This window comes from Stenella coeruleoalba, assembly GCF_951394435.1.
Source record: "Stenella coeruleoalba genome assembly, chromosome: 10".
NCBI classification, from domain to species: domain Eukaryota; kingdom Metazoa; phylum Chordata; class Mammalia; order Artiodactyla; family Delphinidae; genus Stenella; species Stenella coeruleoalba.
Window position 1 is genome coordinate 100414187 of NC_137156.1, and position 14441 is coordinate 100428627.

The 14441-nt window shown below is 42.3% G+C and overlaps 2 protein-coding genes across 9 annotated transcripts in view; one reads left to right on the forward strand and one right to left on the reverse strand.

Annotated features, from left to right (window-relative positions):
* Positions 1-239: 239 nt before the first annotated feature.
* MBD4 (methyl-CpG binding domain 4, DNA glycosylase) lies at positions 240-8983 on the reverse strand. 5 transcript variants are annotated; one of them, XM_079933892.1, is made up of 8 exons: positions 8742-8983; positions 7196-7422; positions 5924-6777; positions 3283-3354; positions 3071-3205; positions 2317-2466; positions 1731-1834; positions 240-811 (listed from the first exon to the last, which is right to left on the reverse strand). In XM_079933892.1, exons 1-8 carry the CDS (start codon positions 8832-8834, stop codon positions 734-736), a joined length of 1713 nt encoding a protein of 570 aa, XP_079790018.1. In that variant the 5' UTR covers positions 8835-8983; the 3' UTR covers positions 240-733. The 5 variants fall into 5 exon arrangements, with proteins under 5 accessions (XP_079790018.1, XP_079790017.1, XP_079790016.1 ...); XM_079933891.1 differs by having other exon boundaries at positions 3283-3357; positions 7196-7426; positions 8746-8981; XM_079933890.1 differs by having other exon boundaries at positions 3283-3357; positions 8742-8981.
* A 187-nt stretch (positions 8984-9170) lies between these two features.
* IFT122 (intraflagellar transport 122) overlaps positions 9171-14441 on the forward strand; it is a 69996-nt gene continuing 64725 nt past the window's right edge. For all 4 annotated transcript variants that reach the window (XM_079933885.1, XM_079933883.1, XM_079933882.1 and 1 more), the window contains exon 1: positions 9171-9355. In XM_079933885.1, coding sequence (XP_079790011.1) covers positions 9315-9355 — 41 coding nt within the window. In that variant the 5' untranslated portion in view covers positions 9171-9314. The remainder of the gene's footprint in view (positions 9356-14441) is intronic.

Here is a 14441-nt window from a genome sequence, read left to right on the forward strand (position 1 = left end):
AAAAAAAGGCATAAAACTTAAAAGGTCCTGTCCTCCAGCTGGAAGATGGGAGATGGGTAAATGCTCGAGTTTTCACATAGGGATCAAGGTAAATGCGTGAGCCAGAAGCCAACACTCTGCAACAGAACTACAGGCAGATATGCACATTAGGTTATCAAACAGTCAAATCTCCAACTCCTAAAAGCCAGCAGACAGTCATCAAGGACACAGAATGACAAAATAATCTTATTTTTCTTTGGAGGTTAGTGTTTTTTAATAAAAATACTTTATTAATTAACTGCTTAATTTACCCTATCATATCTTTTCTGACATGTGTGGCTGAAAACTCTTTGCTTCTTCATATAACAATTGTGTGATATCATTTTCTATAGAAGGACAACAGGAGGTCTAATCTTCCCTCAGGCAAGGTTGATAGAAATTTGCTTCATATTATTAATAACTGAGGAAAGTTTTTTTAAACTTCAAATCACATTTCATTATTGGAAAAGTCATATACATTTTCAGGATTGTTGTCAAATAACAATTTATTTTTTAAAAAAATCTCAGAACATGTCGTAGCACATTCAGTAGCAAAGATCTTCCGGTGGTACACACGTTACGAAGACACACATTAGGTTTCTAGTTGGGCTGATTGGAATCTATACACCTGGGAAGGCGGTTGTGCTTAGTGGAGCTTTTAAGAATCAAAGTGCAAAGCGATGCATAAAAACAAGCTTGAAAACGTCAAAGAGTTTTAAGATAGACTTAATTTTTCGTGATTTTCCCAAAGCCAGTCATGATATTTATTTAACTTGTGGTCTTCAGGGTGTACCTGGAAGAAATACAACACATTAGGAGACAGAGGCCTTATGTAAGTTAATCAGAAATACATTTTTTAAATTGGCTTTTTAAAGATATGGTGGGGGAACAGTACCTTATGATAATATACCTGAAAATGATAACCTTTACCCTAATGAGATTCATGAATGGTTAAAATTATAGCTTACATCAAAGCAATCCTTTACAGTTTACAAAGTACTTTCCAATTTGGTACTGATCTTCACTGGGACTCAGTGTGGAGGGTGGTGATAACATGAGTCAAGTATTAATATGCCATTTTCCAGGAGCCTACAGACCCTGAGAGTTAAATGGACTGCTCAGGTCACAATAAATGGTGAAGCAGGGATGGGCTTGGCCAGACCTCCCAGCTAAATGCTTTAGGGCAAGTCACAGACTAAGAGGGCAGTGTACAGGCTATGTGGCAGTGCCTATCAGCTGCCAGGATGCCACCCAGATGCCCGTGGGCTGGGCATACTCAATAGAATGGGCAGCCGAAGTAGGATCCATGTACCACAAAAATAGTCTGAGACCACTAGAAGAAACCCGACAAGCATGCCCTCCAATCCTGCACCTGCCTGCTTCCCCTCAGTGGCGTGCTTTTGAAGGCGAGTATGACTGTGACAGGAGGAAAGCCACATTAGGCCTAGAGACAGTACGTGAATGGAAATGACAGGAACAGGGCTAGAAGTGGCAAACCAGTGGAGGTCAGTCAGAAACCAGGGAGTTTTTGTGGACTTGGGGAAATCTATGGACCCTCTCCTGCTGTCAATAACCCCAAGCCACCACTGCCCCTCAAGCTTGGAACAAAGCTGGTTGTGACTGTAATGGCACGTGTGTCCAAGAAATAGTTCTAACCATAACGGTGGACTTACTTTACCTCAGAGACAAAATGTGCCAGAGACGGGCCTTACCTGCTTCCACTCATTGACACAAAAAATTCGGTAAGAGTCGTTGCCATATTTGCCAATCCCATGAAGCTCAATTGGATACCTCCACTGCTTTGTCAGATATTCATCTGAGAATACAACACCCACATATCAGGTCAGCCTCTAGGAAAACACCTTCCCCGGAAAGGAGGAACAACAGAAAGGGACGGGAAAGAGTCTCTCCTAACAGCCTCGCTTGTGGCTGCTTTCTTCTGAATTCCTGCAGCCACCGCCCCCGTCTGACCTGCTTGTCTGCCACTGACTAACCGTTATTGTTTTGTGCTGACCTAACGAGACAGGGGTAATGTCCCTGAGGTCAACTGGACTTTCTGCTTCACTGACTTCTTCCTCTAATCCTGCCCACACGGCCTGACCTGGTGCTGGGCAAAGATTTATCACCTGGGTCAGCGGGAGACTGCACTTTGGGGCAAACGAACTGTGTTCAAAGGCCTTCAGTGCTTGAGCTGAATGACCTCTATTAATGTCGCAACTGAGGACATTAAAGTGTAAGGTGTGGCTCTCTTAAATAGGCACAATTTATGTTCTTCCCTTTGGGTATATGGGAAAGTACCTGAGAACTTGATAATGGTTTTTGCTCGAAGATCGTAGAGACCAAGAGGTTTAAGAAGTTCTGAAACATCTCTCCAGTTTGCAGTTCTCGCTACCTCAGCTGAAGGATACTTCTCCAGAAACTGCCAAAGCACAGGGATTGCCATTTTGCCTGGGAAGTAAAAGTAACTACGTGACTGCCAGCCTCCTGATGGGCTGATTTTAGGCTCACGTACTTCTTTATCTAGAAATCTCATATAGAGAGTTTTTTTCTTTCTTTCTTTTTAAACCACTGATGAGAAGACATTACCTAAATCAGCAACCACTCTCAGAGTCAAAATCCAACACCATCAACCAATTTGGTTAACTGTCCAAATTATGCCAAAACCTGGCCTTGTATGATATCGGTTTTTAAATAATCAGATCATCATATAACTAGTGTAAAAGCATACAGAACATAAGGTGCCAGCGACATTAAAGAAAGCATCCAATGAAAAAGAAATGCTTTTATACATGACACAGAGAGGAGGAAGGTTAAGTAACAGATTTTCAGTGATGACTAAAAGTAATTTGGAAGTAGAACATAAATGAAAATCTGCTCTTTAATGCTAAAAAGGCTGTTGGATGTCATCTAGTCTATAGGTGAAGAGTTTGAGGACTGACCGAAAGAAGGCGGCCTTACCTGAGGTCAAAATCAAACTTGAGACAAGGTTTCCTGATCAATTCTCCTCATCACACTGTCTCTACTAAGACAAAGATTAAAAGAATCCACAAACCTGAGGTCCGGTTGAGGAATATAGTCGCAATGAGGAGCTTCCACGGATCATGGAAAAGTGTTTCTTGGATAAGATTAAAAGGTGACCGAGGAGGTGTCCACTTCTTAAAGGCCTTGCGTCGTGGGGGACTAAGAACTAAACAAAAACACTGTATTAGAGGGGAACACTTGAAATAGGTTTAAAGTCTGGTTTTCTGATTGGAAAAGGGATACCTTCTTTGTTATATTTGCTGGAAAAATACAGGCTTGTTTTCCTTTTTTCTATTTGTGTCTGTGGGATGGCATCTTCTGAAAAGGAAAGAGTGAAAATTGTTTACAGAATCTATGGTTTAGCCTAAAGAAATATTCAGGGCTGCAAATAACAACACCACATTACTACTATAAAACGTTCAGTTTAGCACTATTCTAAATTAACCAGTTTAATCCTACTAATGACCTATGAGCAAGGTAGGTACTATTTTGTCTCCACTTTACAAATAAGGAAATTGAGGTACAGAGATGCTAGGTAACTTGCCCAAGGTCCCACAGCTAGTAAGTGTCAAGAGCTGAAATTCTAATCCAGGCAGTCTGGTTCCTGAGTCCATGCCTTTAACCACTATTATACTAGTTCTCTATGATTTTTGTTCAGAGTTCACTACATTGAAAAATTGGAAATAATATAGAATATTTTAAATTATGACATTTGTACAATGTGGTTATTAAAATATTTTGAGACTACATCATGAATTTTTCCCATGTCATTAATTTTTAAGTGATAAAAGCAATATTCTACATATGATCCCAATTTAACAAAAAAAGAAAAAATGTGATAGAAATTAGAATAAACCAAAATGGCATAATGGTATAATGGTTGTTGCTAGTTTTTCTTTTCTTTTAATTTTCCATATTTTCCAAATATTCTGCAGTGAATACTTTTACTAAAAAAAACAAAAAACAGGGATTCCCTGGTGGCGCAGTAGTTGAGAGTCCGCCTGCTGATGCAGGGGACACGGGTTCGTGACCTGGTCCAGGAAGATCCCACATGCCACGGAGCGGGTAGGCCCGTAAGCCATGGCCGCTGAGCCTGCGCGTCCGGAGCCTGTGCTCCGCAACGGGAGAGGCCACAACAGTGAGAGGCCCGCGTACTGCAAAAAAAAAAACCAAAAACCAAAAACCAAACAAAAAAAAGGATACAGATAAAACAGAACCTGCAGGAAAGCCTAAGATTTGGACCTTAGAACACCTAAAGCCACTATCTACTGGGAAGTTTAATTTAACAAAGACTCTTTGACTACCATTATTAGGCTTTCAAGTTTCTAAAATCATCACATTTAATACTCCCATAGCCATACCCTCTAAATTTGAATGTCAGTTAATAACACCTTGCATTTGTCTAGCGTGAAGGCGTCTTTTTCACTTCTCATTTTACAATATTCATGATGTGAAAAACAGGACTGGTGAGGGTTATTACCTGTGTTTTACAGATGAAGACTCTAAGGCTTAGAAATTAAGCAACTATCTGAAAACAATAGTGGGATTGACTATAGATTGGGACAAGTATCCACGCCTCCAGATAATCAGTCTAGTGTTTTTTGCTATTCTAGTTTGAATAGGCAAAGCCCAGTGGAAAGTAAAACAGAGTCAGAACAAAGGAAACTGCTCTTACTACCTACTTGATAATTTCTTCTGTGGGCTCCTATAGATAATTACTGACTAGCCTCCTTTATTACTAGGAGACTAAGCTCAATTTACGTGGCAATTTCTAACTAAGGCACTGGGAAAGTCTTTACTACTCCATTGGATACCTATTACCTACAGTAAACGTACTTATGTTGAGAACTAGACTTCTTTATGCATAGGATGACTAGCATACTTCCATTTTAGTCACAAAAGGATGTTTCTGATATTTTACTTGCCCATTTTACTAGCAATAAATCTACATAAACCTCAAGGCTTTAGGAAGCTCAAGGTCTTTAAAGGACACATTGGAGAATTTTTATGCAGTTCCTAGGTGTACGTGGTCATCTTCTGTTCAAGGCAGAGAAATTCCAGGCACAGCAAAGACATAATAAAATCATGAGTGGGACCAAGAGCAGGAACCAACTCTAACCACCTGCTCTACTAATCTCCATGCTGTCTCCCCATAGGACTTTAAGTAAAATTACTATTCTTCTTTAAAGGAGTTACTCATTATACCATAATGGCATAATGAATAACTAATATAGGGTTGCTCAAAGGTCTCCTTTCTTTTATCTCTTATTCACTGAGGTATTATAAAGGCAAAAGTGCTAAGCTCTGAACTCTGTATTAAGAGCATATTACAAATAATAGATAACTATGTGATTACAGTTTTGAATTACTTAGAGCTCTAAAGCATTTTAGAGAAGCATTACAATAGAAGATAAAAATGACTATGATATATACAAAATTAAATTGGAAGTCACACATCAGTAATAAGTAACAGGAGGGGTGCAAAGAGAAGATACTGACTATTTTCAACCAGTTTATGTATAAAAGGAGTCTTCCCCAAATCTTTTCACAAGTGAAACCTTTTTATTTCCCCTAAAGTTGTAAGATTATTGGCTGGAAAAAAGGGAAGATGGGAGAGCACTGTGGAGGAGAGTCCCAGGTGTTGTACCAGGATGGTGGCAACGGTTAATGGCACAATTGCCCTCTGTTGGGGGCAGTAGCCAGCTGATTCTTTGCCGTACAAAAGGGCTTAAATATCAGTTACCCAAGGCACTAGGACCAACTGGTAGAATGTATCTGATATTTGGCCCTACTTCTTCATTCTATTCCCACATGCTAACTGGGTACAGGCATGAAGTGCAAAATCCTCATCACATGTTTAACAGCACTTTAGTGCACTGAATACCTTGGAATATTTTCGCAGAAGCAGAGTCTTTCTCCGTTTGTGAGCTGTTGTCCATTTCAGAGCCACCTTTTGAAATGTCAATATGCAAATGCTCCTTCCTTTCCCCAACTTCTACTTCGGTTCTTATTTCCTCAGATTCTAAAAAGGTACCCTCACACTTCTTGTTGTGTCCTGCTCCTTCGGTTGAACGTAATTTGTTTATGATGCCAGAAGTGGTCTGTTCAAAATCTGACCCTGAACACAATGATTTTTCTTTACCAAGCCTCTCCTCTTCACTGGTCACAGTGAGGGTCTTGTCGCTCGCTCTGGCATCAGAGACGCAGCAAGTTCTCTCAAGCTGATTTTCTTGTGCAAGAGGCTCACTTTCAGCATCTGCTGCCTTATTATACACAGATGCTCTTTTTCTACTACTTTGAACAGGATCTGGAAGACTCCTCCGGCACCCTGTTTTAGTTTTCTTAATTTGAATCGCTTTCAAAACAGTCACCTTTCTTTTGGACTTTCTAACCTTTCTGGAGTCAGCATCATTAACACCATCATCTTCTTTCAAAAGCCAACGAATGGAAGTAAAGTTAGAGAGTCCTCTGCTGTCTTGCAATTCCAAACTAGCACTTGGCAAAGAAACCACATCTTTTTTCCACCTGCTTCGTGTCCTGAGGCTCCGGTTTGAATTGCTACTTTCGTTTTGCAGCTGGGATGGCAGAGCTGCCATGCTTTGGTCTTTACATCCTGACTTGATGCTCCTTTTATGAAGTACAGTAAAATCAAAATCTTCCGGCTTAAGAGAAGTCTCTCCACTTTTGTGAAGATAATTAGCAAGTGAACTTTTGGATCGGAACTTCAGTCCCTGTGGGCTAGAAAATGATATTAAAGAAAACTTATTGCTAGTTAATAAAAGTGACTTTAAAAAAAAACCTGGACCATATTTCGGATTTTTTAGTAATAATTTCCAAACTTTCACGGGCATTTGTCATTTAAAATAAAAAAAAGTGATTAAGTGATACTTTAAAATAGTTTCCTCTATGACAACAGAACATAATTTTACAAATATAGCTTAAGTGCAACCTTACCAGTAGCCATTCACAGTAGGAGAAAATGTAAGTATTTGTCCCCAAATCACCTGATGTAAGTAACCAGTGACAGTGAAGGAACAGAATCCGTAATGGTTTTATGGTAAAAACAGAAAAAAGCCAAAACTCCTGCTATGCTTTCCTACCACCTGTCTAGACAAAATTATTTGGCTGTACTATCTTTACCATCTTGCACGCTCACCTGATGAAATATACGTCATATCTTCCTGCTGTTTTCCCAGATAACCTTTGCTTCACAACTCTTTCCCATCCACATGGTACAGACTTATGGCACTCTGCCATTGCGCTACCACCAAATTGAGCAGAAGCAATGGGTTCTTGTAGCGGGGGATTACACTCACTGCTGCTTTTTGTCACCATTTGTTTCTCATCTTCTCCCACTCTTTCTGATCCCAAAGCAACACCTTCCTCCCTGAAAAAAAACAAACTCCAAGTGATTAGCTCATTTAAAATTAATTAGACTCTGCTTATTCAATTTCAGTCCATAACAGAGAAGGAACCACATGGACTATTTGGACTATGGGAGAGATTAAAATCAGTGTGGCTCAGTCATGCTATAAGTATCTTCCTCCTCTCCAATATCTTCCTGTCCTCCAACATGGTTAAAAAGGGTTGGAAGTCTCTGCACAATGAAAAGCTCAAGCTACTTGCTAGAAAGAATTTTTTTTGCTGTTAATCATTGAATAGCTCTGTTATAGAGATTTCTGGTGACACTTGGCATAAGTTTAAAAATATGAACCAATAGCTGAGCTCTTAACCTGGGGATCCACAGAACAGCTTAAATGAGTCAGTGAGACACCGTCCTCCCCCCGAAATAAGTGAGGTAAAATTTTTATATATATGTGCATTTTGGGGGCGGTGGGGGGACAGTGTCTATTACTTTCATCAGAGGTTGTAATCCTCTAAAAGGTAAAGAACACTTGATAAAGAATTTTCAAACTCTCTTTCATTCTTGATCCAATAACCTTCTGAGGTAGGTAGGATAAGGATTACTCTCATTTTATTGACAGAATTGAGTGACAGGAAGATTAAGTTATTTGCAGAACTGATTCCAGGACCTAGGTCTACTAAATCTTGGTCTAATACTTCTCCCCCTCTACTATTGTTGAAAAACTTCAGTAGAGTGTATCCTAATCACTTAATCATATTTACATTTTCAAAGTTGGATGAGTCTCTAGAGATGTCTAACCAACTTCTTTTCTACAAATAGGGAAACAAAGCACGAGCCAGTGACTAACTAGAATTAGAATCAAAGTCTTCTGATGCAATATGGGGTTAAATAATTTGGGGGATCTGGGTGGATCTTAAGAAATTATACCGTTCACAATTTTGGCGATAAGGAAACTGAATCCTGGTGAAAACAGCACGAACTTTAAAATCAACAGACTGGGTTCAAATCCCAGCTCTGCCATTTACTACCTATGGGGTCCAAGAGCAAGTTACTTAACCTGTCAAAGTCTCTTTCTCCATCTGTAAAAAGGAAGTAATACCTCTTTCACGGTAGTTCTGAGAATCACATGTTTTTTGGGGGAAAAAAAAGTAGGTAAATCATCTTAGCCCCACACCGCACATACACAAGTACTCAGAACTCCAGCCCTTGTTCGCAGGAACTAACCCTGCCGGCCTCCAAGGGTCCATCCACCCTAGGTAAGAAAGGCCCACCCACCTTCTACTCCCCCGCTCCCATTTTACAGGTGGTGAAACTGAGGTCCGAAGGGGACAATAACTTGCCGGAGGTCACACGGCCGGTCGGGGACTAGGCGCTGGTTGGCGATGACCGAGGGGGCAGCTCCGCAGTCCCCCAGGCTCGGACTCTCCATCCCAGACGTGTCCCTCAAGCGGTCTCCAGCTGCAGTAATAGGCCGAGAGGGTGCGTCGCTCTGGGTGTGGAGCGGAATAAGAGGTGAACACTTCTTCAGCTCGGAGCTCTAGGATGGAACTAAAAGATGAAGGCAGTGAAAGTCTATCCGACTGCTCAGCTGCTTTCCGGCCGCCCCCCTCGACTACAGCCGCCATTTCCACGGCTCAGCCAATCAAATCCTTTGTCGAGGAAGACGCACCGCCCCCTACCCATTCCGACCAATCGGGCGCGTCCTAGATATGAGGAGGCCTTCTAGCCAGCCTCCCGTTCCTTCCTTCTAGCCCTCCCTTGTAGACATGCGCACTCGGAGCGCTCTGCCTCGCGCGTAGCTCATTGCGCATGTGCGTTGCCGGGGTAGCGCAGGGAGACAAAGTGGCTCGAGGAGTTAGGCCTGTTGCTGAGGCAGGGAGGAGGGGCCCGAGGCGTGAGGGAAACCGCTATGAGGGCCGTGTTGACGTGGAGAGATAAAGCCGAGCAGTGGTGAGGAGCGGGGCAGTCCGGGAGGAGCGGGAGGCTGAGCCCCAGCGGGGATGGCGGGCGCTATGGCGTGAACCCTGGTGGTTGCCAAGGGTAACGGGCCTGCGGGCTGGGCTGAGGGCCCTGAGTCCCGGCTCTGGGCGACTGCAGGGTCGCCTTCCCACCGCTTTGCGGATGGAGAAACTGAGGCCTGGAGAGGGAGCAAGGGGATATACCACGCGTGAGGTAGTGGCCTGTGGAGGCGGCTTTACACATAATCACAGTCTGATCTTGTCGTTCCTTTACTCAAAATCCATCCTGGGCTCATCAGTGTTTTCCATCTTCACAACTTATGCCACTTCCGCGTATTACCTATACTCTTGTTTACTTAACCTTTTTTCTAAATTGTCCCACTTATTTTCCTTTAAACATGCTTTTACATTCTACAGGGAAACTTTATTACACCGTGTATGAAAACCAGTAGCAATTGCTGTAAATGTAAGATAACTGTAGAACTTAAAGCAGGGAGAAACAAAACGGCGTTAACAAGTTGTAGCTAGATACTGTTGCTAGGGAACCTCTGAGCCTCAGGTGTAGTGTTTCTAGAGCTAGAGATTTAGCAAGTGTGGTTGGAGAGGTGCTTGAGTTGAATAGCATCAAAGCAAGACTTTCTCCTATGTTTTGTTAGAAGGTTTGAAAGAGTATCGAAAGAGAATGACTTTCTCACTTTATGATTCACCGTTGTTTAATGTCCTGTTCCATTTTTATCCCCCAAATCCATCATATAACAACACATTTGGGGGCATACTGACGTATTGGGCAGTTCTCCTCAGCCTGACTTTCAAAACTTCCTACATGATCTTTTCAGCTTCATCGTGAAGCCTCTGCTTTGGCTACTGGAACAGAGCCATTCCCTCTCTGTCTTTTCTTTGGCCTCTCTGTGTGAGGCCTTCATCTCCTCACAGTGAAATCCTAAACGTCCTTAAGCCTCTCTTTGGAGATGGTCGCTCTCTTTGTACTCTGCACCAGTAATAGCTAATGCTTACTTTGTACTAGGCACTGGCTAAGAACTTCATATCTTTTATCTCATTGTCACCTCACAACAGTACCTGACATAGGTACTATACTTATTTCTGTTTTACATATGAGGCGACTGAAGCACAGAGTGGGTAAATAATTTGCCAGGGTCACACAGTGAGTAAGTGGTGGAGCCAGCTTTCTTCCTCACTCCAGAGCCAATGCTCTTAGCCACTGCATTAATTATTCCTGGTGTTAGAGAGGCTGCAAACTCAAGTGCCTGCAGGAATCAGGCAGGCAACGTAAATGCGAGATGTTTATTTGCATCTTGAACACAAGGAATTGTTTGTTTTCCCTAGGAGTATTCTTCTTTTCTCTACTGCACTTTTCTTGAAACGTATAGCCCTACAACTGTATCTTTCACTTCTACTCTTAATAGAGATTTGAGTAAAAAAGAATTTTTTTTTTTTACTTTTCTCTTAACTGTTATAAAAGTATTCATAGCACAAGCTGCTGATAGCTAGCAGCTGAGCATTTGATTTTGCTGCCAGATACTAAGAAGTGGCAAGGACTGTGGCAAACTGGAGAGCGCATGCTCTGACTGAAAGGGACAACAGCTGCTCTGCTTCTGCTAGTTACCACCCTGCAGGAATTTGGCCCAGCGTGGCTCAGAGCTTCCTGTTTTCACCAGAAACCAGGGATCTGGGTTTTTATGTGAAATGTCCTAATTTTTAAATGTTGGCACCTAATCTGTAAAAATATATATATATATATATATATATATATATATATATATACACAAAATAAAATACCATATGGGCCAAACAAAACGTTTGCTGGCCAAATATAGCCTGATTGGCTCCTAGTTTTCACCCCCTGGCATAGGATTTTGTTCATTCTTCTTTTGTGGTACTTAGAGTCTGTCTAGTGCAAGAGTTTATGGGAAACTGTTGATCCCAGAAGTCTATAAACCCCTTAAAAGCAATGGCTATGTCTTACTCATTTCCAAGCCTTATTCTAGAGCCTAGACAGTGTTTGTTGTGATTATTTCATGGATAGAGGTATTCATGAATGAATGAAGAGGTGAGTGAATGAATGATGAATGAAGATCGGTTATTTGGGTTTTGGCCCATTACAGCTATTCTAGTGTAGGGGCTTTAGGGGTTCTAGGGACCAGCAATACTGATGGCAGCTACATATGCAAGCTGATAGCCCAGAATGAGACAAAACAAAAAACTATAAAAATAAATAGTAGAGCTCCAAAATCCCAGATGTCAAAGATTCTTCCTCCACACTGAAACAGCTCCGCCTGCTGGTCTGCTCTTTTGCTTCCGTCTAACCTTCCTGTAGCAGCAGGAATTCTCTTTTTTGAGTCCTGTTGCTGTGTGATCCGTTACTCCACCTCTCATCAACCCAGAGTGACTCCCCATTACCTTCCATGTCAGATTGTGCACTTAATTAGGTGGTCCTTCCCCTGCCCCACCCTGCCCCCTTTTGCTAAGATTTAAATTTATGCTTTTCAGTTCAGCTGTAAACTCCATTCTCCTGTCTAAAGGCCCTTCCCAAATGTTCTCTTATTCTTCTCTGAGCTCCTTCTTTTCTCCCTTCAAAGCAGTGCTCTAGATTCTTCTCAACCATGATGCCTTATTCCAGGCAGGCTGCCATCTGCTCTGCCCCTCATCCACAGCAGCTGTGGGCCAGACCGTTTACATGCCTTATCTTGTTTAATCTCCACAGCAGCCTTTGAGGTTGGAATTGTTACCCCATTTACAGATGAAGAAACTGAGACTTAATGAGGTAACAATTTGCTTAAGATTCAAATCAAGTAAGTGGGGGCTGGATCAGGTTGTGCAGGATTTGGAGAGGCACCTTGAGACTTCAGTTGGCAGTGGGGTGGGCACAGGGTTGGCAGAGGACAGTTTGCAGGACCCACCCTCTGTCTCTCTGCAATGGAATCTGACAATGTCCATTTTTCTTAAAAGGGGGCAGGTGGGGAGAGAGAGCCATCCTACCGTACTGTCTGCAGACGAGTGAGCTCCCCAGCCCTGGAAGTGCTCAAGCAGAGGCTGGATCCATCAATAGGGAGTTCCTGCCCTGGTAGGGGAGTTGGGCTATATGACAGGGTCTAGGGTCTTTCCCAATAGTTTGGGAAAGTTTCTGTGGTCTTATGATGTAATTAAAGCCCAAGGGGTTCAAGATAAAAATCTTGTCAGTTTGTCAGTTATACTCATTTTGTGTCTAGGACAATGCCATGTACTGTGGGTCCACAAATGTCTAAAATAGGGTCATTACCCTGAAATTGCATATGACTGTAATTAAGGGGATAAGATAGTATCTGAAACAGTGTAAATACAGAAGATTATATAACTCTTAAGTTGAACTGTACAGATTCTAAGTACAGTAAGAATTTGGATTGGGGTAAATCAGACATGTATGTTATACTTTAGAAAAGCAAACTTCAAGAAATGCAGAGAAAATGAATTTTCACATCTGAAAGGAAGGTAGCTAAAGACTTGGCTCAAGTGAGATGCTCAGAAATGATTTGCTAATAATTCAGCCCAGAATGATCCTAGTGAAGAAGAAGCTACACGGGAACCACTTTGATGGGCTCAGATATGTACAAGGCAGGAAGGGAGCCACACGACCAAGATGACTGTGGAAGAGAGGTGCAGACCCCTCCCAAACCTCGTGCCTCACCAGCTCCCCACAGGAGGTGGTGCTTGTGTACCCTGCGAGGCGGGAGGGCAGCTCCCTAGCCTTGCTGTGTAGGTGAGGACCACAGCTCAGGCCGGAGGTCAGCCCTTCTGGCCCCAGCTCCCCCCGCTTTCCCCTCTCCCCCCCGCTTCTCTGCAGAGTGTGAAATGCACCCAGTACGTTGTCCCCTAGGTTCTGAGAAAGAAAGCCTGAGAGACGGGAAGGCTCAGGTCTGTTACCACATAACAGCAAGGAAGCTGAAGGACTCAGGGTTTGTGTTTGCTTCTATCACGAGGGATGCCCAACTGGAGAGGGGTAGCAATCGCTGTGTTCCAGCTTCTCCATCAGCCAGCTGTATGACAGCAGACAGATGACTCGCCTGTGTACTTCGGTTTCCTCATCAGTAAAAATGGGCCAATAATGCCTGCCTGCCTGAGGCATTATGTTAGCATAAGGTCAAATGAGATCATGTAAATTTACCCTCTTCAACAACTCTTAACTCTTGAATATTTGTGAAGAATTATTTTTATTAAAGGAAGCTTCTGAGGTCAATGGAGCCTATATAAGAACTCTGAATTCTATGTGTGATGCCTTGAGTAGATGATAACACTTTTTTTTTTCCTGCTGATGAAACATGGAGACTCTTGCTAATTATTTTGTCAACTTTGGCATATGCAAATAATAATTATAATGGAGGCCACACGCGTAGTGGTTAGAGCTTGGGCTACAGAGTCAGACTGCTTGCGCTTGAATTCTGGCTCCACCTCTACTCAGTAGCAGTTTATTTTCAGGCAAGTTAGTTAACTTCTCTGTGCCTTAGTTTTCTCATCTGCAAAACAGATATAAGGTTGTTGTGAAAATTAAGTGAGTTAATACATGTAAAGCATTTAAACTGTACTTTGCACACGTAAATAAATGTGCTTAATAAATATTAGTCACTGTTGTTAAAGTATTGAGGGTGGCATAGATTTGTTATACTTGACAGTAATTCAGGAGAGTGGAAGGCCATATAGCACAGACTGTAAAGTCAGACCTGAGTTAAAATTCTGGCCCTTTCACTTGCTGTGTGATGTTGGGCAAGATACTTGACCTCTCTGAACTGTGGTGTCCTCAACCACAAAATTGAGTAGTAATTCTTACCTCATAGAATGCTTGTGAGGACAGAATAAAATAATGCATTTGAAGAGCTCAGCATTGGGTGTCTGTGGTAAATGCTCCAAGTAGTTACCAGGGTGTGATTTTTTTTTGGCCGCACTGCCTGTGGCTTTTGGGATCTTATTTCCCTGACCAGGGATCAAGCCCGCGCCTTCGGCAATGAAATTGTGGAGCCTTAACCCCTGGACCGCCAGGGAATACTCCAGGGTGTATATTTTTCGATCACTCACAGGTGCCAGGTTAA

What these genes read in the sequence shown, in the direction of transcription:
- MBD4 (XM_079933891.1), bottom strand. Translation starts at nt 8,834, where the DNA reads ATGGAGAGTCCGAGCCTGGGGGACTGCGGAGCTGCCCCCTCGGTCATC. An exon ending in TATGACGTATATTTCATCAG is followed by an intron (nt 6,778 to 7,195) that starts GTGAGCGTGCAA and finishes ATCATTTTCTAG; the next exon opens with CCCACAGGGACTGAAGTTCC. An exon ending in CAGCAAATATAACAAAGAAG is followed by an intron (nt 3,206 to 3,282) that starts GTATCCCTTTTC and finishes GTTTTTGTTTAG; the next exon opens with TTCTTAGTCCCCCACGACGC.